The sequence below is a fragment of the Geotrypetes seraphini genome, chromosome 13, assembly GCF_902459505.1.
Source record: "Geotrypetes seraphini chromosome 13, aGeoSer1.1, whole genome shotgun sequence".
In the NCBI taxonomy this organism is placed as follows: domain Eukaryota; kingdom Metazoa; phylum Chordata; class Amphibia; order Gymnophiona; family Dermophiidae; genus Geotrypetes; species Geotrypetes seraphini.
In genome coordinates, this window is record NC_047096.1 from 26,103,992 (window position 1) to 26,131,581 (window position 27,590).

A 27,590-nucleotide genomic window follows, 5' to 3' on the forward strand; every position below is an offset into this window, starting at 1 on the left:
AGGCCTTGTTTTAAAGTCTCAACACTGTAAAACGTAGCTGGTCATTCTGGAGTTGCTTTTACTAATTTATTCTTATGCTTTTGTAATTCACGTGATGCATTTCTTGAAAGGAGTATTATGTGAATGACAGAAATGTAATATTGGGACTGACTTGAATCGTGAAGGAAGCCTCAAAGCCTTTCTATTCAAAGATGCATATGATATGCTACAGTAGGAGTGGATAAAGCGACTAGGACTCTTCAGCTTGGAGAAGAGACGGCTCAGGAATGATATGATAGAGGTCTCTAAAATACTGAGTGGAGTGGAAAGAGTAGATGTGAATTGCTTCTTCACTCTTTCCAAAAATACTAGAACTAGGAGCATGGGTGTCAGGTCAAAAGCGCGCCGGGACAAAGGCGCGCGCAGACAATTGAGCGCAGCACGGAAGCGCGTGCCGAAGAAAATTACTGTTTTTAGGGGCTCCGACGGGGGGGCGTGGGGGGGAACCCCCCCACTTTACTTAATACAGATCGCGCCGCGTTGTGGGGGCATTGTGGGGGGTTTGGGGGTTGTAACCCCCCACATTTTACTGAAAACTTCACTTTTTCCCTGTTTTTAGGGAAAAAGTTAAGTTTCCAGTAAAATGTGGGGTGTTACAACCCCCCAAGCCCCCCACAACGCCACCGCGATCTGTATTACGTAAAGTGGGGGGGCTCCCCAACAAAAACCCCCGTTGGAGCCCCTAAAAACAGTAATTTTCTTCGGCGTGCACCTCCGTCTTGCGCTCAGTTGTTTTCCGCGATTATGTCTATGAACCGGAGCATGCGATGAAGCTACTAAGTAGTAGAATTAAAACAAACCAGAGAAAATCTTTCTTCACACAACATGTAATTAAACTCTGGAACTCATTGCCGGAAAATGTAGTGAAATCAGTTAGCTTAGCGGGGGTTTAAAAAAAGGCTTGGATAATTTCCTAAAAGAGAAGGCCATAGGCCATTATTGAGATGGCTTGGGGAAATCCACTGCTTATTCTTAGAATAAGCAGCATAAAATATATTTTACTACTTGGGATCCGGGTTGGCCACTGTTGGAAACAGGATACTGGGCCTGATGGACCTTTGATCTGTCCCAGTATGGTAATTCTTATGTTCTTATTTTACAGTTTGAACATGGAATTGCCTATATTAACGCCTTGCCATATTCCCTCCCTTTGCTTCCTTTCCTACCAAGACATTGTTCCTCCCCACTTCCCTCTTTTATTTTGCCTTACTGTGTCCTTAAGCTTCTCTTTCTGTTTTGCTCCCGTTGATTTTATATGCCCCAATTACTTTTTAATTGTATACCACTCAGACATTTGATGTGCTAGGGTAGGGTCACTAAGGGATAGGGTCACTAAGACTTGAATGAGCGGGTCAGAAGAGTGACAGTATAATTACAATTATACTTAAGGGGTCAGAAGACTTAAGAGGGTGGGTAAATAGTGTGGGCAGACTTGATGGGCTATATGGCCCTTATCTGCCGTCATCTTTCTATGTTTCTATGTTTCTATATATCAAGATTAAAATAAACTTGATCTCTTAACAGGTTTTCTTATCTTTCTTTTGAAACCTCTTGTGTAATATTCTTTAGTAATATTTGACATCTGTATATTGAGGTAGAGCTACAAATGAGTGCTTCCTCCAGTTGCTGTTAGGTTTATTATTGTAGACTATATTGCCTTTTAAGATGGAGAAAAAGAATAATCAGTCCATCGTACACTTAAATAAAAGCCATTTTTCTTCCTTTTCTATATTAGGTTGCAATAAAGATCATAGACAAGACGCAGCTGGATGAGGAGAACCTGAAAAAGATTTTCCGTGAAGTTCAGATTATGAAGATGTTATGCCATCCACACATTATTCGATTATACCAGGTAAACCTTCTGTCTCTTGATGGTATGGTTTTATGGTGCTCAAAAGGGATTAAGCAAAATTAAGGAAAATGATTGTATCAGAGGTGAAAAGACACAGCAGTTTGATTTTTCTCTAGGTTCCCTGCATCCCTTTCTGGAAGAGTTTGACAGGAGATAGATCATATGTATTGTTTTCTGTATATTTCCTGCCGCCTGTTCTTTAATGCCTTAGCTTTTAAGGTGTAATAATGAATATCCTCAAAAAATCTATGTGTAGGGAGAGGTATGGCCAGTAGGAAAAAGGAGATATTGATGCCATTGTATAAAACTCTGGTGAAACCTCATTTAGAATATTGTGTACAATTCTGGAGACTGCACCTTCAAAAAGATCTAAACAGGATGGAGTGAGTCCAGAAGAAGGCTCCTAAAATGCTTGGTAGTCTACATCATAAGGCGTACAGGAACAGACTTAAGGGTCTCAATATGTATGCTTTGGATGAAAGGTGGGAGAGGGGAGAGATGATAGAGACATTTGAATACCTACATGGCATAATTGTGCATGAGACAAATCTCTCGTTTGAAATGAAGCTCTGGAATGAGAAGGCATAAGATGAAGTTAAGAAGTGATAGTCTCAGGAGTAATCCAAGGAAATACTTTTTTTTACAGAAAGTGTGGAATAGTCTCCCGGTGGAGGCAAAGACACTGTGTAAATTCAAGAAAGCATTGGACAGGCACATGGAATCTCTTAGGGAGAGAAGGAAATAGAGGATGCTGTGGAGGGGCAGACTGGATGGACCATTTAGCCTTTATCTGCCTTCATGTTTCTATTAAAAAGCATCATAGAAAGTGTGGAGACCTGAAGGACCCCACATTCAGTTATCCATTTTTCAGAGATTTTATTTGCCCATTTTATTGGATATGTTCTTTCATATAAAATAAATCCTTGTACCAAGAAACAACATTACCTGTTATACTTATAGGGCTTCTTTTACTAAGGTTTTAGCGCGCGCTGTTAATAATTTTAATTTAGTGCATGGTTAGCGCACGCTAGCGCACCTTAGTAAAAGGAGCCCATAGAATCTAGTAGATATAATAATAGATTTTGATCAGTTAAATGCTGCTGAAAGATCAAATTGAAGAAGCAGTTGTTGATCACCACAAGCTAGATTTGCATGGATTTCTAACCATAGTGCACCTAGCAGTTCTAAAGCCCTTAAAAAAGGCAGATCAAGGGCTCCTTTTACTAAGGTGCGCTAGCGTTTTTAGCGCACGCAGGAAATTACCGTGTGCTACACTGCGCGCTACACTTCTAGAACTAACGCCAGCTCAATGTTGGTGTTAAGGTCTAGCGCACGTGGTAGTGTAGCACGCGTTAAAGCCCTAACACGGCTTAGTAAAAGGAGCCCCAAGTTTTTGTAAAAATACATATTGTGATCTTCTAAATAACTAGTTACAGTGGTCACCATACTTTCCATATTTTTTTTCTCAAATTACAGAATTCTTGCCACTGATCAATTAATTATCTTGATCTAAATTGAATTGATTGGCATTGTTCAAAACAGGTGTTAAAATTATATTACATTACATTACAGATTTCTATTCCACCATTACCTTTCGGTTCAAAGCGGATTACAAAAAGAGTTATGGAAGAAGGGTTACAACGTTAGATCAGAGAAGGTTTCCAAGACAGAGAAAAGTAGGATCTGGGGTTAGGGAGGGGATGGTAATAGGGGGGGGGGGGGGTTAAGCTTTATCATGGTATTAAGCTTTATTAAGGGATTTCTTGAAGAGTATAGTTTTTATTTCCTTTCTGAACATCTTGTAGTCTGGGGTTGTTGTCAATAAGTTGGAGACTTGGTTGTCTTCTTCACTGCCTGAGTGGCCAGTAGTCCGTTGTATAGTTTTTTCCGTTTTACTTCTTTGATTGGGGGGTAAGTGAATGGGGTGTGTGTTTTTCTATGCCTGGTAGAGATGGTTTGGATGAGGTGGTCGTTTAGGTAGGTTGGGCTGTCTCCATTTATAGTTTTAAATAGTATACAGTAGAATTTAAATTGTATTCTTTCCTGGATTGGAAGCCAATGAGAATTGATGAATGGCTCAGTAATGTGATCATGTTTTTTCAATGAATAGACGAGTCTCAGAATATTACCTACAGAACTTGGAAAATGGCCTTTAAAAAAAAAACATCATAGTTATATGTAACCATATTATAAATTCAAAGGGAGCTGCACCAAATAAGTAAGGATAGATATCTAGAGCATGTTGAGATTTTGAAAATTGTAGTAGTTTCATCTCAGAAAGCGAAATTAGAGAAAAATCACTCCAATTGCAATCTGCAAAATGGGTAGACAGTCAGACTCAAAAGGCATTATTGCTTTTTAGAAGACATAAGCTTGGAGAGAGTTCACATCTTTAACATTTACAAATCTGTATAGGAAAGCAGTCCTTGGAAAACTTAAAATAATTTATAGCACTCTTATACTTCACATTGTTTGTTGTCTAGGCTCAAAAAACAATTTACAAAGTATGAATAAGTTGTAGTATAAAACCAGCATTTGTCAGATATCGCAGTTCTTTTATCCAGCAGCGTTTTTGAAGCCTGAATCGGGCCTTTTCTCTAGGATGTAATGCCAGAGCAAGGTCTTTCTAGGACACATCAAAACAAAGTCTGTTGCTATGAAGACTGAGAGTTGAAACTAAGAATCTTGAAATTTAGGCTAATCACTTTTGTAATGTCTTAACCCGAGGGCGAGGTGGGAAAGACCTGAGTTGCAGATATACTGTTTACAAGTTGGACATGCCCCGGCAAGCCCAGTTCATATTGGATATTAGCATGTGCTACTTTTTTTAGTCTATTCTCCAGCTGTCTGTGCTGTTATCTGTGTGATGCCTGTGATATTCTCTTTAGCTTTATGTGCAAGTATGGTACCTGAATATAGTGGGTGAAGGCCAGCAAAGCAGCATACCAATGCCTCATGCCACAGGCTTGTCAGTTTCATAGTTTGCTATTCATATTTTTTTCTGTAAAAAAAAACAAAACACACTTATTTTTTCAATTTGCTATACCGTTCTCCCTGGGTTGCTTAGAATAGTTTACATGAATTTATTTAGGTTCTCAGGCACTTTTCCCTGTCTGTCCCAGCAGGCTCACAATCGATCTAATGTACCTGGGGCAATGGGGATCAGGCGACCCATCTAGGTTCACAAGGAACAGCGTGGGCTTGAACTTGCAACCTCAGGGTGCTGAGGCTGTAGCTATAATCACTGCAACCAAGAGGAGTGACTGATGTTCCACACCACAATTGAAAGTCAAAAGCAATAGAAAGTGGAACACAAGTTCCTGGTGTAACTGGGATTTTATAGAAATGTTTTTATTACTCAAAATACTGTACTATAACAGCAAATAAAACCAGAAGAAATACATATAAGGTACAAAACGGTATTAAGCTTTTACCTAAAAATCAACACTTGGGGTTACTATTTTTACAGTCATGGTGCCTCTACTCCAGGGGTAGGGAACTCCAGTCCTCGAGAGCCGTATTCCAGTCGGGTTTTCAGGATTTCCCCAATGAATATGCATTGAAAGCAGTGCATGCAAACAGATCTCAGGCATATTCATTGGGGAAATCCTGAAAACCCGACTGGAATACGGCTCTTGAGGACTGGAGTTCCCTACCCCTGCTCTACTCAATCAATAGTTATGTTCCATAACTTTCACACTGCTCTGTCACAGTCCATATTGGGTATCTGCAGTGGGAGGACACGTTTTATAACATGGGTTTACTTTTAACCCACGGCACACAACATTCTTTACTTCTCATCAGTTCTCACTCACAATTTGTGTTTTCAATTCGACAAATACACAATCTAGTCACTCGTATAGAGTTCCAATTACAATTCTTTTTTATATATTTTTTTTATACAGTATCTTTACAAGTAGGTTCAAATATATTTGACTTCATTTTGCTCAAAATTTTACTCAAGGTTCATGCATAGGTCAGTAAATTTCACTTTTCTTTGACTTGGGTTTCATTTATTCTCCATTCATTTCTCTATTCATCTCTCTGTTCCATCATACACACACATTACCACTTCAAGGGATTCATACTTTTTGGGCACTGTAAACCTTTTTCTTTCACACCATAACTCGGTGACATATCCTTTAACTGTTGTTTATATATCCATTCTTGGTACTTTATCCAGTCACGTTGCACAGCTTATCATTCTAATTCATATTTTCTCTCATGTCCCACTTTATAATTGAAAACTAAAACACTAATCCAAAATGTCTTCCAGACTATTTGCGTCAAGTGGTCATTTGGACATCTCAAAAATCTATCAGATAGACCTAAAAATTCAACAGGATAGTTGCTTAGGAAGCATAACGCTCCACAAAAGAGTCAATCTCTGATCATAGATCTGCTCCAGAAGCAAACCAGAGAGAAAAAACTCCCCTCTAAAGTAAAGGGGAGAAAAAGTCTCTGGTCAAAAAACTGGGCCAAATATAATAGTCCATACGAACCACTCAACACACAATAGTTATACACAGTACTAATAGCAAAAGGTTATCTAAATCTTAATTGAAGCAGGTGCTGCATCGAAAACTCCAAAACTCCTTGGAAAAACACACTGAAGAAACAGTACTTAGCTTTTAAAGCCGCCGGGCAGTCCTCTATTGTCGTCACAGTTCAACTGATGATTGTAATCCAAAATATTTTGCTTCTCCTGATACAGCGTTCTGCGAAACAAGGTCTTGCAAGGACTCTTGTTGAGGTTAAATTTTGAAAAGCAGGTGCATGTGGATAATTTCCCTGCAGAATGAAAATCTTTGGATTGCAATGATTGGTTGAACTGTGCACTTTTTTAGCCGCCAAAAACCAACACCGCTTTTTAAAAATGACTCTTCATTTTTTTAAAGAATCCACCGGAGGGCTCATTTCAATATTGAAGAGCCCATTTGCATGTCAGTGTCGGAGACTTCTAGAATCCTTGCTAAAGAAGGAGATAATAATCCCTTTTGATAATCTGTCGCTAAACTGCATACAGTTTAAACCGCCGGAAAATAGTTTAGCGATGGCGTTAAAGATTTGAGAATCTGGGCCTGAATGATATGCATTTAGTATCAGCTTTGTAGTTTTTAAATGTTATTTTTTGGTAGATTTATAATATTGTGATTTTCAGTGTAATAGGAATGGTATATTGATCTTTAGGATTCTCTGTCCAATCTTGTGAGCATACTGTAGAAAGACATCAATTACAGCTTTCGAAACCTCCTCCTTCTCCCAGGAGTTTGCTGCTCCCCCTGCTGCCCCCTTCAGTTTCTCTTTCTGCAGGCGAGCATGAAAAGGTATCTTCTGATCAGCTTGGTTTATTTATTTTTTATTTTGCGATAGTTTTGTTCTAGTCACAGTCTTTTTTTGGAAATCAGAGATCCCTTTTTATAAGAGTCTACTTTGTGTAGAGAGGAGCAGATTTTAAAGCTGCAGGTGTATCCTTTGGGGACCTATTTCAGCCAGCCTGCTGAAGATTAGTGGAGCCCAGGGTCCATTTCCCTGGTGTTTGCTCACCACTTTGACTTGGTCAGGAGCTGGAGCTCAAGCTGTTTAGGCACTAATAGCATTCCTTTGTAGCACGCAAAGTGCTGGCAGTGTTTTGTCTCTTCCTTTTTTGTGAGGTCTGGGGTGTTGAAGATCGGTCCGTGGAGGTCTGACTGAAGATCCCAGCAAAGTGGCTGAGTGATTGGAAGTAGAGGGCCTCTTCTAGAATAGCTACACCTGAGAGGATCTGAAGCAGGCAGCAGCAGCACCATTTCCTCAGCACATGGCCTGTGAGTAAGGCTGTGACAGCCTGTGGGAAAAATCAGGGGGGGCGTGTCTTCAAAAGCTGTTTTAAATGGTTTCTACAGCTAGGACCTTCGTCCCCCTTTACCTAAAATCCTGGGGTTTTGTTTTGGTTTTTTTATGATTTTGATCATCTCTGAGGTGACTTTAAGCTGTTTTTTTAGCACTAAAATTCACCAGTGGCAGCCATCTTGGATTTTACAGATTTTTTTCTAAGTTTTCAAACTTCTGCAGAATACCTAGTTTTGCTTCCAAAATGCCAGGGATGGAGTCCTCTGAATCTAATACCCTTATATCATGCCTTGTTTGTGAAGGATGGGTGGCAGAAGAGCACCCTTGCACTACATGCAGCATCGAGCGAAGCGGTGAGGCAGGGACTTTAAATTTAGCTCCCAAGCAGCCTCTAGGGCAGGGGTGTCAAAGTCGATCCTCGAGGGCCGCAATCCAGTCGGGTTTTCAAGATTTCCCCAATGAATATGCATGAGATCTATGTGCATGCACTGCTTTCAATGCATATTCATTGGGGAAATTCTGAAAACCCGACTGGATTGTGGCCCTCGAGGACCGACTTCGACACCTGTGCTCTAGGGCATGGCACATGGCTTTTGAGCCTCATAGGGGAGCAAAAATATCCCCAGTATCCCTGGAATAGCAACATGGCGCACCAAACTGGTGCATAAGCTCTGCAGCCAAAGATGCATGCTGTGGATTTGACAATGGGGTGTGATTCAACCTCCAAGGCTATGCTTAGCAGGCTCCCCTTCAAGGGACAGATGCTTTTTGGCAAAGGCCTGGATGATCTTATGGCCAGTGTGCAAGATTGTCATCCCAAGTCCTTACCGGAGAGCAGATCTCAAGTGGCTAGAAGCCAGAACTGGAGCGCCTTTCGAGAGTCCCAATGTTTTTGCCAATACGCTTCAGGAGATTCATTTCAAAGAACCTATCAAGGTTCCAGACAGAGATAATCTTTAACCTGGAAAATCAAAAATACAGGTTCCCGGGTAACAATGTCAGCCAAGAAACCAAAATGACACCAGGTTTCCAGCTGCCCTTCAGAAATTTTGATGTCGGCTCTCGGATTTTCTGGAGGCCTGAGAAAGCATAACGACAGATCTTTGGGTCTTTGATATTGTCAGAGAAAGTTACAAGATAGAGTTTGCATATACTCTGTCTGACTGGTTTTTGGATTCTCCGGTGGGCTGATCGGATCAAGCAGCCCAAGTCCAGGCAACATTAAACAGATTGCTCGATATTCAAGCCATATAACCAGTTCTGGAAGAGCATTTGGTCTTGGGAAGATACTCAATATATTTTGTCATGCCCAAGAAAGATTCTGATGACTGAAGGCCCATTTTGTCATGCCCAAGAAAGATTCTGATTACTAAAGGCCCAATTCGATCCTGAGGGTGCCATATTTCCAGATGGAGAAGATGAGATCTGTCATTGCAGCGATCCAGCCGGGAGAGTTTCTAGCCACCCTGAATTTGAAAGAGGCTTATCTCCACATTCTAATTTTCCCAGTACACAGAAAGTTCCTGAGATTTCACATGTTGGAGAATCACTATCAATTCTCTCACGTGTTGGAGAATCACTATCAATTCTCAGCATTACCATTTGGGCTGGCTGTGGCACCCTGGACATTCACCAAGGTGATGGTGGTGGTAGCAGCTCATCTCCATATGGCTGTCTGTCTGATTTATCCTTATCTAGACAACTGGCTCATCAGAGCCCCTCTTGAGAAGAGGGAGAAAGAGCAGTGGCGGCAGTTGTGCAAACTTTGCAGAGTCTGGGCTGGATTGTAAACTTTTGAAAGAGCCATTTAGTCCTTACTCAGTCTTTGGAATATCTGGGAGTTCTTTTCAACATGGTGGAAGGCTGGATTTTTCTATCAGAGGCACACAGACAGAAGCTTTGGGGGCAAATTATGAACCTCTTGTCACAGCCAGTGCCTACAGCGTAGCACTACCTACAGGTTCTGGACTCGATGGCAGCTGCCATAGAAGTAGTGCCCTGGGCAAGGGTGCATATGCATCCACTTCAAGCACTGTTGTCTTATTGGTCTCCACAGAGACCAATTGGTCTCCCTGTATGGAGGCAACCCACAGCAGCATGCATTAGTGGCTGCACCCTCAGTTTCTAGCACAAGGGATTCCATTTCAGATTGATTCCTGGGTCACACTGACAACGGATGTCAGCCTATTCAGCTGGGGGGAGGGGGCGCACTGCAGTGGTCGCCTGTTCAAGGGAATGGACACCATCCCAGCGGAAGCGGTTGATAAACAGGCCAGAATGGAGAGTGGTCTGCCTGGCTTTGCGAAATCTACAGTTGGTGCTGGAAGGCAGAGCTGTGGTCTATGTCAATTGGCAGGAAGGCAACCAGCAGTGGTCTATGTCACAGGAGTGGTCTATGTCAATTGGCAGGAAGGCAACCAGAAGCACATCGCTCCACTAGAGGTGAAACTACTGTTTGCTTGGGCAGAAAAGTACCTGCTGGCCATCACACAGTAGCATCCGTAGCTGGAGTGGACTATGTGCAAGTGGACAGACATGGACCCAGGAGAGTGGTCATTGGCCTTATGGGTGTTCTAGGACTTTGTAGGACGTTGGGGGCGTCCAGTGTTTGATCTGATGGCAACAGCGTGCAACAAGAAAGCACCTTGGTTTTTCAGCTGAAGATACAAGACCAGAAGTGCATGGCTGGACACCCTGGTGTAACCATGGCCAAAGTCCAGATTGCTGTATGTGTTTCCTCCATGGCCTCTTACAGGCCAGGTGGTCTGTTGAATAGTATCAGTGGAAGATGATCCTCATGGCTCCAGATTGGCCTAGGTATCTTTGGTATGCAGTTCTAATATGCGTACAAGTGGATAAAAGTCTCTGGCTCCAGGTGTATCCAGACTTGCTCACACAGGGACCGATTGTTTGGCATGCCCCTGGAGTAGCAGCACTAACCAAGAAAGGATATTCAGAAGTGGTTATTACCACCCTACTGAAGGCCAAGAAACCATCCACTCTTTGGGCATATGCCAAGGTATGGGTTACTTTTCAGCGCTGGTACAACAAGGAGAATCTGGAGCCCAACAAAGGCCCAATATCATTGGTACTGGCCTTCCTTCAAGAGGGCCTGGACAAGGGATTATTGGTGACATCACTTAAGGTGCAGATGGCAGGCCTGGCTTGCTTTAGAGGCCAAGAGAAGTGAGTCTCCCTGGCTACTCACCTAGACATTTATTAGATTCTTCAGATCATCGATTCACATTCCCTTTCTTTCCTGGAATCTTAACATCATATTAGAGGGTCTTCGGAGGGCCCCGTATGAGCCTTTGGAGGAAGCTTCTCTCATGGATCTTATGATCAAAGCAGTGTTCCTAGTTGCAGTTACCTCGACCAGAAGAGTTTTAGAATTGCAAGCTTTGATGTGCAGGGAACCATTTCTGAGGATCATGGAAATGGGAGTGACTTTGTATACAGTACATCCTTTTTGCTAAAGGTTGTTATCAGTATGTCACATCAACCAGGAAGTCAGGCTTCCAGCCTTTCAACCTGCAGGTTCTAAGAAGAAAGACAAGGCTTTAAAGCTGCTGGATGTCCACAGATTTCTCTTGTCTTACCTGGAAGTAACTAATGAGTTTCATCTATTGGACCATCTCTTTGTCCTAATTAAAGAGCCAACCTGAGGCAGACCAACCTCCAAGGCCACCATTTCCTGGTGGATTTGGTCAGTGATCTTCTCCACCTACATTGTCTGCAGCAAACAACCGCCGTTGTTGTTGAAACGCGTTTAACCAGAGGAGTAGCATCCTCTTGGGGAGAATTGAGGGCAGTTCCTCCAGAGAAGATATGCAGATTTGTGGCATGGACTTCCCTATACACTCACTAAATTTTATAGAGTGGATGTGGCAGCGCACAAGGATTTTATTTTTGGATCATCAGTACTAAAAGCAGGCTTATCTCTCCCATCTGGGATTTTGGGGATTGCTTATGAACATCACTAAGGTTCAGCATACCATTCCTATTGCACTGGAAAAAGAGATTAGGCTCTTATCTTGATAATATATCTTCCAGTAGATAGGAAAGATATGCTGAACCCCCCCACCCAATAATTTCTGATGCGCCTGTTTCTGACTTATGCTTTATGGTCCTCTCTATAGCTAAGACTTCTCTGACGAGTTGGACTATGGGTTCAGAATCAATTTGTAAATAGAATCTCAAGAGATAATTGAGCTCCACTAATATTCAAGCTGCTGTTTGTATTTGATGTGCTTTACTATTCAGTGATAATGTTCATTCATTTATACATTACAGTTTCATTATTGACTGTTATAACGTTATATGAGCAGATCAGAACCTTGGTTTTGGGGAGTTCCCAATGTCCCCCCTTCTCCTATTACTCTAGAGCTCTTGCATGCTTTGGAATGAACTGAAGGGGGCAGCAGACTCCTAGGAGAAAGAGGAGGTTGTGAAAGCTGTGATTGACATCTTTCTACAGTATGCTTGCGAGAATGGACAGAGTACCCTAACGTTCAGCATACCATTCCTATCTATTGGAAAAGATATTATCAAGATAAGAACCTAATCTCTCTTTGTAATTTTCTTTTTGTTTGTAATTCGGTCAGAACTCTTCAGTAGAATGGAATATAAATATGCTGAATTCAATTAGTTGACAGTATTCTATAAACTTAGCATGTAATTGCTTGGCATGCCCCTGCCTCACCCATACCCCTCCCAGGTGAACTCCTCACTTGCATTTGCATGCCAAAGATTATAGAAATGGGGCATAAGTCAGGTATGCAAGTAACTTCAAATTAGTGCTGTTTACTACTTGTTAATGCCAAATTAAATAATTAAGTTATGTGCATAACTTATTCTATAATGAGTGCACAGTTGCACGCCTAGCTGCACCTTCTATTTATAGATTTAGGGGGTTAATGTGTTCGTATGTAATAGAGATGTGAATTTACCTTTTCTCTCCTTTCCACCCTGTTTATAGGATTACTTACTTACTTTCTCCCATTCCTGTGCTCTTCTGTTCAGGTTATGGAGACAGAAAGGATGATTTATTTGGTGACGGAGTATGCAAGTGGTGGGGAAATATTTGGTAAGTACCTTCTTTAACCTGATAGGAGGTGATTCAATAAAGGGCACTTCCAGAGCAAAGGGTACAGTAGTCTTGACAAATGAGTTCTTTCCCCAAACCCGCAAGCTTATGTCACTTGGTGGAGCTCAGCCCTTCCGTTTTTCTTTCTGCAAGCAAGTTGAGAAAGTGTCTTTCTGCTCTGAATATATTTTGTTATTTGGGTTTTTTATCCAAATCGTGAGGCTTTTGGTACTCAAGAAGACCCTAGTAGACCTGGCGCAACTCTACCTGGGAGAAGGCGCAGACTCACTGAGCAGAAGTCAGCAGTTAGCAGGGCAACCCTTTTAGGGAACCTGTTTAGGTGGCCTGCATTTTCATCTGTAGAGCTCATGGACTGTTTCCCTGAAAGCTAGGCTCACCCTTGATTTATCAGGTGCTTGAGCACAGGCTGTTTGGCCCTGTGGCAGCCCAGGATAGGTGTTAGCAGCTATGGTTCCCTCCCTCCATTGCAGTATGTGAATTTGTGTGTTTGTGTGTTATTAGATTGTAAATTCCTCTGAGCAGGGACCATCTCTTGCATGTACAATGTACAGCGCTGTGTGTGCCTGGTAGTACTATACAAATAATAAATTGGTGGTGGAGGTCTGGATTTATTTAGGTGGTATATCAAATGTAATAAACTTGAAACTTATACTAAGCCTTGGAAAGATTTTCAGCAACCATATAGGGCTCAGATAACTGTAGTCCTTTCATTTCTTCACAACGGTCTTGAAAAAGGCCTGGTGGTTGGTGCTCTCAAAGTTCAGGTAGCAAGCCTCTCATGCTTTATTCTTAGCTTCCCTTCCTGTTATAACTAGATATCTTAATGGAGAGTTGTGACTGCATCCTCTGTGCAACAACCATTTCCTAAGTAAAATCTTATTATGGACTACTCTGTAATGCCCTATATAAACCCTTACGAAATGCATTACTGAGGGATTGTTCCGTCAAGGCATCCAAGAGTTACTCTCCACGCAGTAGGCATCACCAGATGCCTCAGAAGGAACTGGATAAGTTCAAGTGGTCCAGAGTGAATGTGCTGGTGGCAGCAGTCACCAAGAAAACCACTATCCCAGTGGAGGATAGTGTGGCTCTAAAGCAGGGGTGCCCACACTTTTTGGTTTGTGAGCTACTTTTAAAATGGCCAAGTCAAAATGATCTATCAACAATAACATTTTAATAAAACACAAAGCACACTGTATGCAGAGAAAATGCTAATTATCATTTATATTCAGGTTTTTTTTCAAAGAGGTCAAGGTAATGACTTTAAAATATGCAATGTCACCTCAGTAACAACTAAACAAAAATAGGCAAATATACCCCCTCCATTTTTACTAAACCGCGACGCTCATAGGCTCCCTGCGCTAAAATCCGCTACTGTGGTTTAGTAAAAGGAGGCCATAGTGCAAATATAAACAGCAGATATAAATTCTCAAAACGGACACATTTTGATCACTAAATTGAAAATAAAATCATTTTTCCTACCTTTGTGGTCTGGTGATTTAATGAGTCTCTGGTTGCACTTTCTTCTTCTGACTGTGCATCCAATATTTCTTCCCTTCTTTCTGCCTCCTGCATGCTTCCTCTCCTCCAGACCTCATTCCATTACCCAACCAACATCTCTGTCCTTCCATGAGTCTAACTTTTTCTTTCTCTCTCCCTGCCTGCCCCTTGCCACCCGACACACTCCATTCCCTCCCTCAACTTTTTCTTTCTCACTCCCTGCCCCCCTTTCTTTCTGTCTGTCTTTCTTTCTGTCTCACTGCCCCCTTTCTTTCTTTCTCTCTGTCTTTCATTCTGTCTCCTGCCCCCTTTCTTTCTTTCTCCCTGCCCCCCTTTCTTTCTCCCCAAGGCACTGCCAGGGCTGTCGTCTGGGAACAGGCACCCAAGCCGCCGTTGCTGCCGAGTTCTCCCTGTTCCCCGATGCTGCAACAGGCCTGCAGCGACTGCAGAAGCACCGGGCCCACCAACCTTCCCCCCCCCCCCCCCCGACGGCAATTCTGACATTGGAGAGGAAGTTCCTGGCCAGCCAGGCAGTGAATGGCTGGCCCGGATCTTCCTCTCCAACGTCGGAATTGACGGTGGGGGGAAGGGGGGGAGAGGCTGGTGTGCCTGGTACTTTTGCAGTTGCTGCTAGCCTGTTACAGCGTCGGGGAACAGGGAGAATGCAAAGGCAACGCGAGTCTCGCGTTGCCTTTGCGATCTACTGGTCGATCGCGATCAACCTTTTGGGCATCCCTGGTCTAGAGTGAGTCTAGTGAGGAAAATAGCAGAGATTGAGAGGAGTTATAGCAGTCAAAGAATATGGTCAGGAAAGCCAGAGAGCAGAGATTGTAATAATCAGGTCATGAGAAAAACAAAGCTTGGAGAAGGTTGCAGCAAGAGTTGGTGGACTGGGTTATTTAACTGTGGAGGGAAGAAAGAATAGATTCCTGGCACACTGAAAAGGTAGGATTGAATGTTACGCCTAAAGATTTGTCAGCGTGAGAGACAGATGTGGGCAGAAACAATGGAGAGAAATTCTGGAGGAGGTTAAAGAACAAAGTAGTTAGAGTAAAGAAGAATATTGTGTGTGTGTTTGCAGAGCTTTAATAAATGAAGGTGAGATTGTCTGAGAATTAGCAGAGCAATAATTGCACATGCTGTCAAGCCCAGTGTGGTGCACTTCAGCTAAACCTGAAACTCTGCATCTTATTTAAGCTTCTTTGCTGCCAGTAGGACATGTTCCTCTTCTTAAGTTTGGTGTGTGTATAATGAGGGCTCTGGAATACTTCACACTGCGGATCTGAAATCTTCCAGAGTTTGGCACAGAACTGCCAAGTTACCCAGTTCCAAGTGGGATATTTTAGGCCAGTCCTGGATTTTTTACATCCTATTCTGGTACATTATAGGATTTATGGCACTGATTTCAGTGAGTAGAATTGTGGACTGAAAATATTGTGCTGCTTTAAGATGTAGGTTTAAAACCAGGACTGGAACTAAATAACTTGGTAGTTTGGTAGATGGTGTCTCAAGCAACAGTGGTGTTGGTTCTTATTTTCTTTACACATTTATTAGTGTTCAGTAAGTTTTAGATGCTTACTAAAGGGCCTTCTATTAAGCTGCATTAACGAGATAATGTGGGTTTTACCGTGCAGTATACATTAGTTCAGAGTAGACTAGCTGTAATGTATTATACAATAGAAAATAAAAAAAGAGCAGACAACAAAGTCGAAACACCAGGTTAGCTGCTTAACACAAGAACAGGTGGGACATAGGTGGGTGAAGACGTTGCCAGCTATGACAATTAGTGCACAGGTTGTTACCAAGTACTAGCTGTCATGATTGGCTATAGTACAGCTGCATTTACTGCCACCAAGAGGAGGTGGTAATTGCAGCTGCCCTACCAGCAATCCAGTAACATGGTCCCAGCTTGCATGATCTAGGTCCTCGGTCCCCCCTCCCCCCCGGTCTGATCCATTTTCACCCTCCCCAACATTCCTGATGGCATGGTCCAATGTCCTGACCCTTTTAACAGATCCTTCCAAATCCCTCAACCCCCCCTAGAACACTATAAGTCCCTCCCTTGAGCCTAAGCTCTATCCACAAGATGTCAGGTATATCTAATCTTGGGCCCTTCAGGCACCCCTGAGACTTGATCCAGACATGATTTCTCCTCCCCATTCATTCCAGTCATACTTTTCCAGTTATGCCTTTATGCAGTTCAAATCCCATAATCTCTTGTGGACCCTTCTTCTGTGAAGGTGCTTGTTCTCACCTCTTAGACATTCAGTCAGAACTTCAGCATCCAGAATTGGAATCATGTTCAAGTCCATCCAGATTATCTATGTAAACATTTATCCCATGCTCCACTCATTGCCACCCGAGGCCTGAATATTTTGGCCTCCTCTTAGCCATGAACCCTGAGGTTGAGGAAGATTATCCCTTCCAGCCTGCCCTTCATTGCCTCCTTTGCTGTTGCTTTAATGGTAATCTCCTCTATAACCAATTGTAACACCATAGGATAGAACCACCTGTATTTCACATGATCCTCAGATAGTGTCTTGGTAATTACAGCAAATTTCCTCCTCCTTTGTAGAATCCGCAGTGCCAAATCTGAGTAAACATCAACTTTGGAGGATTGCAATGAGAAGGAGCCAATCTCACCTGCTGCCTGTCACATTGCTTCCTTTGGTTTGTACTCATGAAAGAAAGTGATTTATATTGCAGGGCTTCTTCTCCTTCCCAGATCCCTTTGCCCTTTGGGCCCTTTCAGTTTGTATACAGAAATGACTTGGCTCCACTGCTGCCTCTTCCAAGGGGCGCTCACTGTATTTTTGGACCCAAGTTTCTTTGTCCTCCATTACCAAGTCCTCCAGTATTCCATGGAACTTCAAATTGCACTGACATGCCTGGTTCTCTTAGTCTTCCAGTTTATTCCAAATCTCACCTTATGCCATTTCCGACTCCTGATATTTGGTCTGTATTGTCAGAAGAGTATCTTTGTGGTTCCCTAGTTTTATCTCAGCTTCTTGGATTCAGCTGCCCAGGTTATTAAGCTTTTGTACCCAGGTGTGCATCCCTTGCTTTAAAGGTTACTAATTCTGATTTTAGCTCTCCAAACCAGCCCTGGAGTTCACAGTGCAACCAACACAGTTCAGTATCTCCCATGGATTGTTATTTATTTAATTCATTTTCTATCCCATTCTCCCCAAAGAGCTCAGAGCGGGTTACAGGTTAACATACATAATAAACAGTTAACAGTTTCCATAATTACAGTACAAGTTTTTTCAATAAAAGTTTTTATCTTAACTCAACACATACTAGGGATCTAATACCAATCTATAATATACAGTTTACAGGTTACAAGTTGCATGTATCTTCTTTCTCCCACATGTTTACCACCAAGCCATGCACCATCTTAACTTCTACCTGTCACCTTAAAGTCAAATCTCGTCATAACTGCTCTGACAATTATATTTGCCATAGGTCCTTTGGATTCTTTTTGTATCAGTACCGCATCATGGAGTTTATTTGTTATCTCTTTTGCCCCAGGGGACCTGGAAATTTCGCAAAGAAGCCTGAGCTCAGGGCTACACTGCCATCAAGGGGAGTTATATCATCAGAAGGGCTAGAAATAATGGGGTCAATATTCAGCTATTGGACAATGAGTGTTTTGCTCACTGCTGACAGCATTATTCCCAGATATTCAAAGCTGGGACTTCTGCATTCTCTGGCTTTGAATATCCAGTTATTTTTAAGCTAGCTAAGTCATAGCCACTTGAGTCGATATTCAGCACTTAATTGGCCATGGGTTACTGCATAAAAATTTATGTGGGAAACCAGGATGCTTAAGGGCTGACTCTATGTTGGGCACTAACTGCAATAGTCTGCAACACTTAGCCAGTTAGGTGCACTGAATATTAGTGGCTAGCCCTGACCAAGCGATTTAACCAGTTAGCAGCTGGCTAAATAGTTTAAAATATCGGGCCCAATATCTTTTATTTATTTATGCTTGGGACTACACTGCGTAACCTGCTATGGTACATAGCGCAGGCATCCTCACTATTTGCCACTGCTTATAACATGATGATAATTGCACAATTCTGGAGACCACACTTTCAAAAAGATATAAACAGGATGGAGTTGGTCCAGAGGAAGGCAATTAAAATGGTTGGTGATCTATGTCATAAGGCGTATGGGCCCATGAAAATTTAAGATTCTAGGGAGAGTTTTTAAGGGATGATCTTATAAGATGATCCTTACATTCCATCATAAGGCGTATGGGGACATACTTAAAGATCTCAATAGGTATACTTTAGAGGAAAGGCAGGAAAGGGGAGATATGACAGAGACATTTAAATACCTACAGTCCCATTTTATTAAATTGTGGTAGAGCTTTTTACCTTGGGCCGGCAAGGTAGTATTAGTGTTTAGTATTTATCTACCACTTATAACCTATGCTCTGACACTCAAAGGAATTGAATGAGCATTGGAGCATTTACCTCCCTGGCCTATGGTAAAAAGCTGTACCGTGGTTTGATAAAACGTCCACTATATTGTACATAAGAACATAAGAAATGCCTCTACTGGGTCAGACCTGAGGTCCATCGTGCCCAGCAGTCTGCTCACGCGGCGGCCCAACAGGTCCAGGACCTGTGCAGTAATCCTCTATCTATACCCCTCTATTCCCTTTTCCAGCAGAAAGTTGTCCAATACATGAAAGTTGTATAAATACATGAAGCAAATCTCTTTCAGTTGAAAAGAAACTCCACAGTGCGAGGGCATAGAATGAGGTTAAGAGGCGATAGGCTCAGGAATAATCTAAGGAAATACTTTTTTTTTTTTTTTTTTACTAAAGGTTGGTAGATTAATGGATTAGTCTCCCGATAGAGGTGGTAGAGACAAAGACTGTCTAAATTCAAGAAAACATGAGACAGGTACATGGGGATCTCTTAGGGAGAGGAGGAGATGGTGGATGCTGGGGATGGGCAGACTGGATGGGCCATTTGGCCTTTATCTGCTGTCATATTTCTATGATGCCTGTGTGGTAAATACAGTGCATAGCCCCCTGCATTTACCGCACAGGCTTTGCTTTTAATGCTGGGTAAGTTGGCAGATGTTTTCTTCTTACTCATATAATTTAGACTAAACCATAACTGCTTAAAATGGCTTAACTGCAGTTACATTACATCACAGTGTACATCACAGCTCAGCAGTCAGCATCTGGGGGCAAAGCATAAACCTGATGTTTTAAAATGTATTCTGCTGATAATGCTTCAGTAAAAAAAAAAAAAAAAAGTGGACTTCTGCTAGGAGTGTGAAAGTACCCATGAAATATCAATAACATGCTTAAAGTGGGCTTATAAATAACAAATTCAAATAACCTGAGAAGTGAGATAGAAGCCTAGTTTTCTCTGTTGCATTGGTTAATTAGAGGAGTACAGTATATAGGATGCACTTTAAAGTTAACTGACCTGCTTCATGTTTACTGTTTGTTTATAGAAGAATGGAATACCTTGTCGTACATTAAGACTCTTCAGCTATAGATATATAGTGGTGTTTCTACACCAGGTCTTGTGGCTAGTTGTCAGTTTTTTGCTTGGTGTGGATCAAAATGTTGCTGTAGTACAAGCAGTAAAAGATTGAAGCATGATGACATGGCTCTGTGGAGAGTAATTTTATAGTTCCTTTTCATCCTGCTCGACCAGCAATTTTCAATCCAGTCCTCAGTTCAAGTTTTGAGGATATCCACAACGAATAGGCATAGGATAGTTTTGCATGCAGTAAAGGCAGTGCATGCAAATTTATGTCATGCATATTCATTTTGGATATCCTGCAAACCTGACTGACTAGATGGGTTGAGAATCCCTGTGCTAGATTGAGTGGGTTGTGGCCCCCTACCAGCAGATGGAGGTACAGAATTCTTCCAGTGACATCACCAGTGTAAGTAAGGGCTGTTATGATTTGGAAATTTTCAGTATTTCTTTCCTTCTAGCAGATGAGGTAAGCTGGGATATTGTAGGTTTAGTCCAAGTAACATAGTGCATGGCTTGTGCTTCTTGCAGTTCTTTGACAGGCTTCTCTTGAAGTCCTTACCACCTGTTGAGATGGCAGATTATTTTGTTTCCCTCCAGAAACCCAAGCCTAACCCCAATCTTGTGCTCAGTGAAGTGGCCTGGCAGTGGTAGACACCTGCCAGCAGGAACAGTGTGTGTGTATGTCCCTTTCCCCGGTGCACCTCTGCAGAGTGCTTAGCTAGAGAAAGAAGAATAAAGAGAGAACAGCTTTGCTGTGTTTAAAAGTTAAAATATAAAGCAGATCCTTTCTTCTTGAGGTGAAGCAGCCAGCAGTGGAAGGCTTTGTTGGGTTAAGAGAGCAACTGAATTAGACCACTTGGAGTGGGTCTATTGTCTGGACCTGGTCCAGTAAGAGGGGGGAAGGTTGTTTTCCCATAATGGTGATGCCTAAGGTAAAGCAGCTGCAGAGCCTGCAGGACCCAACAGTGGAGCAGCACCACTAGTTCTTTGTTGTGTTTGATGGGGGCAATGCTGTGGGCATTCCTTGCAGGATTTCAGAGAGAAGCCATGACTCCTCTAGTGCCATGACTCCTCTAGGTATTGTTGGTTGCAACAGCAGAAATGGTGACCATTTTGTTATGTGGTTCACCAAAAGGTGGGCTGGATGGAGCAGCTTAGTGGTAAACTTCAGTAGTAAACTTTGGTAAGAGGTAGTTGATGCCCTTACAGAAGCTGGAATACTTGGGAGTGGTATTCAGCATGAAGCAAGGGACCACTTTACTCCTGGAGGAGCAGATGCTCAAGTTACAGGCTCATAAGAGAGCTCTCTGCACAGCAGGACCTTTGGAACTACTTTTAGTTATTCAGGTCCAATGGTAGAGATACTGGAGGTAGTACCTTGGGCAAGGATCCACATGTATCCTCTTCAAGGAGCACTGTTTGTCCCATTAGGCCCCTCATTCGCAAGTCTTAGACATGCAGCTTTCACTACCTGAGTCTCTTCAGAAGAGCCCGGTGTGGTGAGACAAGCCAGCCCTTTTCATCAAGGTAATATCGCTGGACCTTCCCAACTGGATGAAGGTGACTCTGGATGTGAGCCTTGAACTGGGGAGCCCATTACCTCAGCCATCTTGCTCAGGGCCTCTGGTCACAGTTGGATTCAGCATGGACAATTAACTGGCTGACAATGAAGACTGCATAGTACTGCAGTTGATCCTGCCCTTGTTGAGTGACAAAGTGATCTGATTGATGTCTGACAATGCCACAGCAGTAGCGTACATCAACAGGTAAGGGGGAACCCGGCATGCAGATGTGGCGTCAGAAGCTGGTTGACTGCAAGTGGGCTGAGTGGCCCCTCATAGCACTTTCAGCAGTGCTCATTGTAGGGACAACCAACACACAAGTGGATTTTCTCAGCTGGAACATCTTGAATTGCGGACCTGGTTTGTCTCTTGGCAGGATCTACCATGCCCTCTTCCGTAGGAATGGGTCCTGCTGAGGCAGGTCCTGGTTATGGAGGACCCAGATCTCTTTTGGCTTCCTGCCTGGTCCTTGAGGGGTAGTACTGGAGAAATAAGAGCTACCCTTCCTCGATGATTGCAACAGTACAGATAGCATGGTTGCATTCTACACTTTTGGTCCAAGTTCATGTGTGGCGAGTAGCCTAATGGTTAGTGCAGCGGGCTTTGATCCTGGAGAACTGAATTCAATTCCCACTGCATCTCTTTGTGACCCTGGGCAAGTCACTTTACTTCCATTACTTAGATTGTGAGCCTATAAGGGACAGAGAAAGTACCTGCATATAATGTGTACAGTGCTGCATACATCTAATAATGATATAGAAATGATTATTATTAGTGGAAGTTTGAGAGGTGGTATGCAGTGTGTGACCTCTCTCCATGGCAAATGAAACTGTTCTTCATCCTGGACTTTCTGAAGTCCTACTTGGAGTAGAGTTTGGTTTGCAATTCATTGAAGGTTTAAGTGGCATCCTTCTGTTGTTTCCAAACAATTGATGTTGTGCAATTTTTGTAGAGCATAAAGCACATTCAACCTTCTTCTGGGCTGTCTTGCCGTAGTGGGTCCTCAGTTTGATTCTCGGTGCTCTGGTAGATCCACCCCTTTGAATTGAGCCTTTCTAAAGGATCTGACATTGAAGACTGTGTTCCTTTTTTGAATTGCAGACCTTGTCCTGCAGAGATCCATATTTATGTTTCTCTCCATACAGTTCTGGGGTTTTCCCCCCCCCAAAAGTGTTTTCTCTGTTTCATATGAATCATGTGGTACCTGTCCTGGCCTTTAGTACAGAGGATTTATTGGAATTTTCCTGGAAGCTCCATAAGTTGGATGTTTACAGGGTGCCCTTGTATTACTAATCATTTCTATAGCGCTACTAGACATATGCAGCATTGAACATCAAAACACAGAGGAAACAGTCCCTACTCAAAAGAGTTTACAATCAAGACAGCAAACTGGACAAGAAGATGCATCAATACACTATGCTGAGGTGGGGGAATTACAGAGGGAATAAGACGACAGATATTGGTGCTTAGAAGGTGAGTTGGAGTTTGGCATTTAAAGCATCTTGTGACACTTGGTAATGCATCAGTCACTATGCTGATTAACGACCACTTTTGAAGCATGAATACCATTCAAAACTTCTTGGGGTAGGTTTCTTTTCATATTCCTTCAGAAATAGAAAAAGGCTGGTTCCTTTTTAAAAAGGCTAGGAGCAGTCTGCCTCACAGCCTCTTCCCCTGGATGACACTAAAACACACCATAACTTTCAAAGTGCTCTCCTCCACCCGGGCTGTTGTGCTAGTTGGCTTCAGGTCAAAACTCATTCTAATCATTAAAGGTATATAAGGTCTCTTTTCTCTATTCTGTCAACTTTTGAGCTTTTTCCAGCAGACTTTTCATGTTGGAGCTTCTTAGACCGTGCATTCTTCTCTGATCCCAGGGATATGGCTCTTAATTTTTTCCCCTACTCTCACTGGGGAAACTTCTTATGGCTCTCAAGGAACTAACCTCTTCCCTCTTATTAACTTTTTACCTATCAATGAACTTGAGTCATTCTTCCTCAATTAAGACTAGATGCTTCTTTCCTTCATGGGGAAGGCACCCTTACCTCTAGCCTTTTCCTAATAAACTCCCTCTGGGTTTCAGGCTTCCCACCCTTCTCAGACATCTCTTCCCATTTGTCCTTCATCATAGGCTGAAACACTCCTAAAGTGCTCTCCCCCATTCCCTGGGCTCTTTAACTTGCCTGCCCTAGTACAAGGCTTTATGGGAGTTCTTAAAGAAAGCACCCTTTTTTTATACCTTTGTTTCCCAAAATAGAAAGTCTCTCCGCTACACTCTCATAACAGAACGTGACCGGGAGCTGTCAAATCACATAGGAGTATATGCCATTATTCTAATTATTTACACCCCTAATAGACACACAAAGATTATTGCCTATTTTATAGAATTACCCCTGTGTGTCCAATTGTTCCTAAGTACTAGTTGCTGGATTGTTTTCACTCAGAAATAACCTTTTAGGTGTCATTCCTTGTGTGGGTAATCCAGACAGCAATTAAGTATTTGTTGTGCTTGCTTGAATGTAGCTTCTGCTCTCAGTGTAAACCGGATGCTGTTCAGTGAAGCTTGTTTTCCTTCTGGAGCACTTCAGAAGGCACTCTCTTCCTACAAATTCCTGCTATTTGGGTCATTAAGATTTGGGGAGACAGGCCATAGAGAAAAGATTTGCCTGTAATCCTTTTCTATTCACATGTTTGGCCTAGCTTAGGGCAGAGGTCTTTCTCTTAGAAACCTTCTGGAAACCTCTCTCACACATCCATCTTTTCAAAACTACTGCCTCTTCCTAGTCCCACTTTCTGTTAACTTCATTGAGAAACATTGTGGATCTGTTCATTATTGAACTGGCTTCTTTCATTCTGCTGGGGCTAGCTTTCCCCCTGTGTTCTTCTGTCTCCTACCTTCTCTGTGTCACATGCAACCCCCCCCCCCCACCCTCTTCCACTTTCTTCTGGTTTACCCAGTTTATCATCTTCCCTTCCCCCATGCCTGCTTTCATTTGTAGTTATATGTTTCCGTCAGTACTTGGGATGAAAGCGCTGTACAGCTATATATTACGAAACTAAAAGAAGTCAAATATGGAGTCCATGCATGAGTGATCTCTGATTAGAGCCAGATGGGAAGAAGGCAGAAGGAGAAACCTTGCAAGAGATTAACAGAAACAGCCATATTATTTTGCTTCAGAATATATAGCTATCCAGTGCACTGCAACATAAGTTTTCGGCTGACTATTAAAATAGTGCTTTAGAACAAGTGTGTGTGTGTGGGCTGATGATTTGCATTACTGGGTTAGCAAATGGATAGTAATCATGTTCAAATTTTGGAGGTGACACCACATAGTTGCCTGATCCCACTTTCTTTATCTGTTTTTATTTTGGAGGTGCTACTACTTAAAAACAAACCAACCAACCCTATATTAAGGCGCACCCTGTTTACAAAACTGGCTTTCCTCTTGTTCCTGTTATAGTGCAATAAGCCTTGGGAAGAAAACACATATGGAGAAGGATGTGTGTGGTACTGTGCAACAGCTTCTGTGCAGTTTGTTGAGGACGCTAGGAAGTACTTTTTCACCCAGAGGGTGGTGGATATGTGGAACGCACTTCCAGAAGCTGTGATAGGCCAGAACAAGTTACATGGCTCCAAAGAAGGTTTGGATAGGTTCCTAGAGAACATGGGAATTGAGGGGTACAGATAAGGATTAAGGATAGGGATAGGAGTAGAGATAGATTATAAAAATAGTCAAGGACCACTGCTCAGGCAAAGGGCCTGATGGGCCGCCGCGGGAGCGGACCGCTGGGCGCGATGGACCTCTGGTCTGACTCAGCGGAGGCAACTTCTTATGTTCTTATGACAGATTTATAGTCAGCTGCATTTGAAATTCTGCTCTAAATGGACAATATAGTTCTTGAAAACTGTTTTGCAAGGCACAAGGCATGTGGATGGTTTGTTTGGAAGCATTTTACAGCTTTGCAGACTTCCAGCTTTCTTGATCTCTTGACATCTAGGAGCTGTCATTTAGCATTTGCTCACTGTCAACACTTCTTTGTTAATAATCCTCCTTTAGCTTTTGCATAGAATAATCTTCCTTTAGCTTTTGCATAGAAATGGCATGTGTGAGAGTGTATGTGTGTACATATGTGTATAAGTATGTGTGTTTAACTCATGTGTGACATACAAGGTTCACGTGTGTGTATCTAGAAGAGCTTATGAGAAGCACCATATAAAATCATTCCTGTTGATTAGCTAAGCCGGCAAGAATGGTTTGGGAGGCAGGGAAAGATTCTCAGTACATGCCAGTGAGAGAGCAACAGAGATGATCATTCATCAGGTCATTTAGAAGGAGATCATCTAACTCTCTCACACCCTTTGGAATATGACTTCAGAAAGTAGAGGATGAGAACATGTCTATGATACAGCCTTCAGAGTTGACTCTTCTTTATAGTTTCTACTTTGGTAGCATGTGGATTTAGTCAGGTGATATTTGGGGTAGAAAGTATCACCTTTATTTTCCTTATGGGTTTAGCTGTGTTTTTAAATCATTAAGTACAAGTGTCAAATTATCTTGAGTACATTTACTTTAAATAATATTACTTCAAAAGCCATCTGGGCCAGCAAGAAAGCTTTTTCGTTTTGACTTTTATATTGACATTCTTTTTAAGGCTTAGTGACTTTTCATTTTTTTTTTTTTTGCCACATTTTAGAGACATTCCTACAGATGCAGCCTAGTGGTTAGAGCAGTGAGCTGAGAACTGAAGAATCCAGGGTTCAAATCCACCTTCTCCTGCTTATGGTCCTTGTGATCTTTGGCAACTCAATGTACCCTTTCAGGTACATATCAATAGCTTTATCAAAGTGCATCACTGTGATACTGTGAGCTAATGTTGTTAATGTGTATTATTAATAAGTGGATCCAATAGCATAAAATGGGACCTGTAGTAAATAGCACGCATTAATGACATTAACGTGTGGTAATTCAATACTACATTTAAATAAATCTACCTCTTGGGCAAGGAAATGCCTACACTTGATTTATTGCATAACTTGAGCTCAGATAAAGAAAGCCAAGTAACTAAATCCAAATTTAACTACCTCAGTTTGATGTCAGCTGTGGCCAATTTCAGTGTGTGGTGTTGGTGCTAAGTATCATTTCTACAATTGCTCAGTGCTTATGCTTTAAGTTGGAATTCAGCCAATTATACAATTAAAATTACTTCAGTATTCTTACGTAGTTGGGTAGATTGAATCAGGTTCCAACTTATTGCCTGACAACTCATTCTACACAATCATCCTGGGGAAGGACACAGAAGAAGTTATTATCTCTTATCAATTTTGCAGCACAGTGGTAAAACATCCTTCTTGGCCCCCAAATGTGGTGCACAGTTGGTCTTTGGAATAACACTCTTTCCCTAGTTCTTACTAGAATTAGATCAGCATTGACTGTGTCAGCATAAGTGGGTGGAATACCGACAACCTGTTAAAAGCATAGAACATTTTATTGTAGATAGTCAGCCATAACTGAGTTCAAGCAGATTTCATCTGACAGAAAAAACACTTTTCAAATCATAAATGAAGCAGGAGATGAAAGGTGAAATGAGGAAAATCAAGTTTTATGTTTTCTTTATTGGCTGTCCAAGCTTAGTAATGGATAAGTGGTATCAATTACTGTGTTGACAGTCTCTTATTAAAGTCAGTTACTAGTAGGCGTGAGCATGGCCTTAAACCTCAATTTGTTCAAAACCAGACAGTTTGTCTTCCTGATCTCAACTGGAATTCCTGAACTATCCCATCACCCCTGCCATCTAAGAAAATTATTTACCATGAATTGGTGAAGGGGACAAAAGGAATGCTGATTGTGGAAACCTTGAAGTGAAATGTTTAACATTTTTGTCTTGTTTAGAGCTGTCTGAAGAAAATGAGAATGTCCTTTGCTTAATCTCAGTGTCAGGCTCATGAAGGAAGGAGATTCCGATAAACAGAAATTTTTTCTTTAAAGATTGGAAGAAGATCCAGTAAAAGCAATCAAGAAGCAAATCTAAAAAAAATATCTTATGTCATGGAGTAAGCAGGATTCAATTTGTGACTACTTCAGTCAGCCCACATACTTTAGACACATAAAGGGCCATAATCAAAAAAATGTGCTTAAGTCTGAGGTTGGACATTTTTTCAAGACTTCCACAAACCCAGCAGA

The 27,590-nt window shown here is 42.0% G+C and overlaps 1 protein-coding gene across 4 annotated transcripts in view; it reads left to right on the forward strand.

Annotated features, from left to right (window-relative positions):
- Positions 1-27,590, forward strand: part of SIK3 (SIK family kinase 3) — a 312,583-nt gene that overhangs the window by 139,422 nt on the left and 145,571 nt on the right. For 3 of the 4 annotated variants that reach the window (XM_033917543.1, XM_033917544.1, XM_033917545.1), the window contains exons 2-3: positions 1,775-1,891; positions 12,746-12,809. In XM_033917543.1, the coding sequence (XP_033773434.1) occupies positions 1,775-1,891; positions 12,746-12,809 (181 nt within the window). Of the gene's footprint in view, positions 1-1,774; positions 1,892-12,745; positions 12,810-26,103; positions 26,231-27,590 lie in introns of those variants that run through there. The other variant, XM_033917546.1, reaches the window with a different exon arrangement.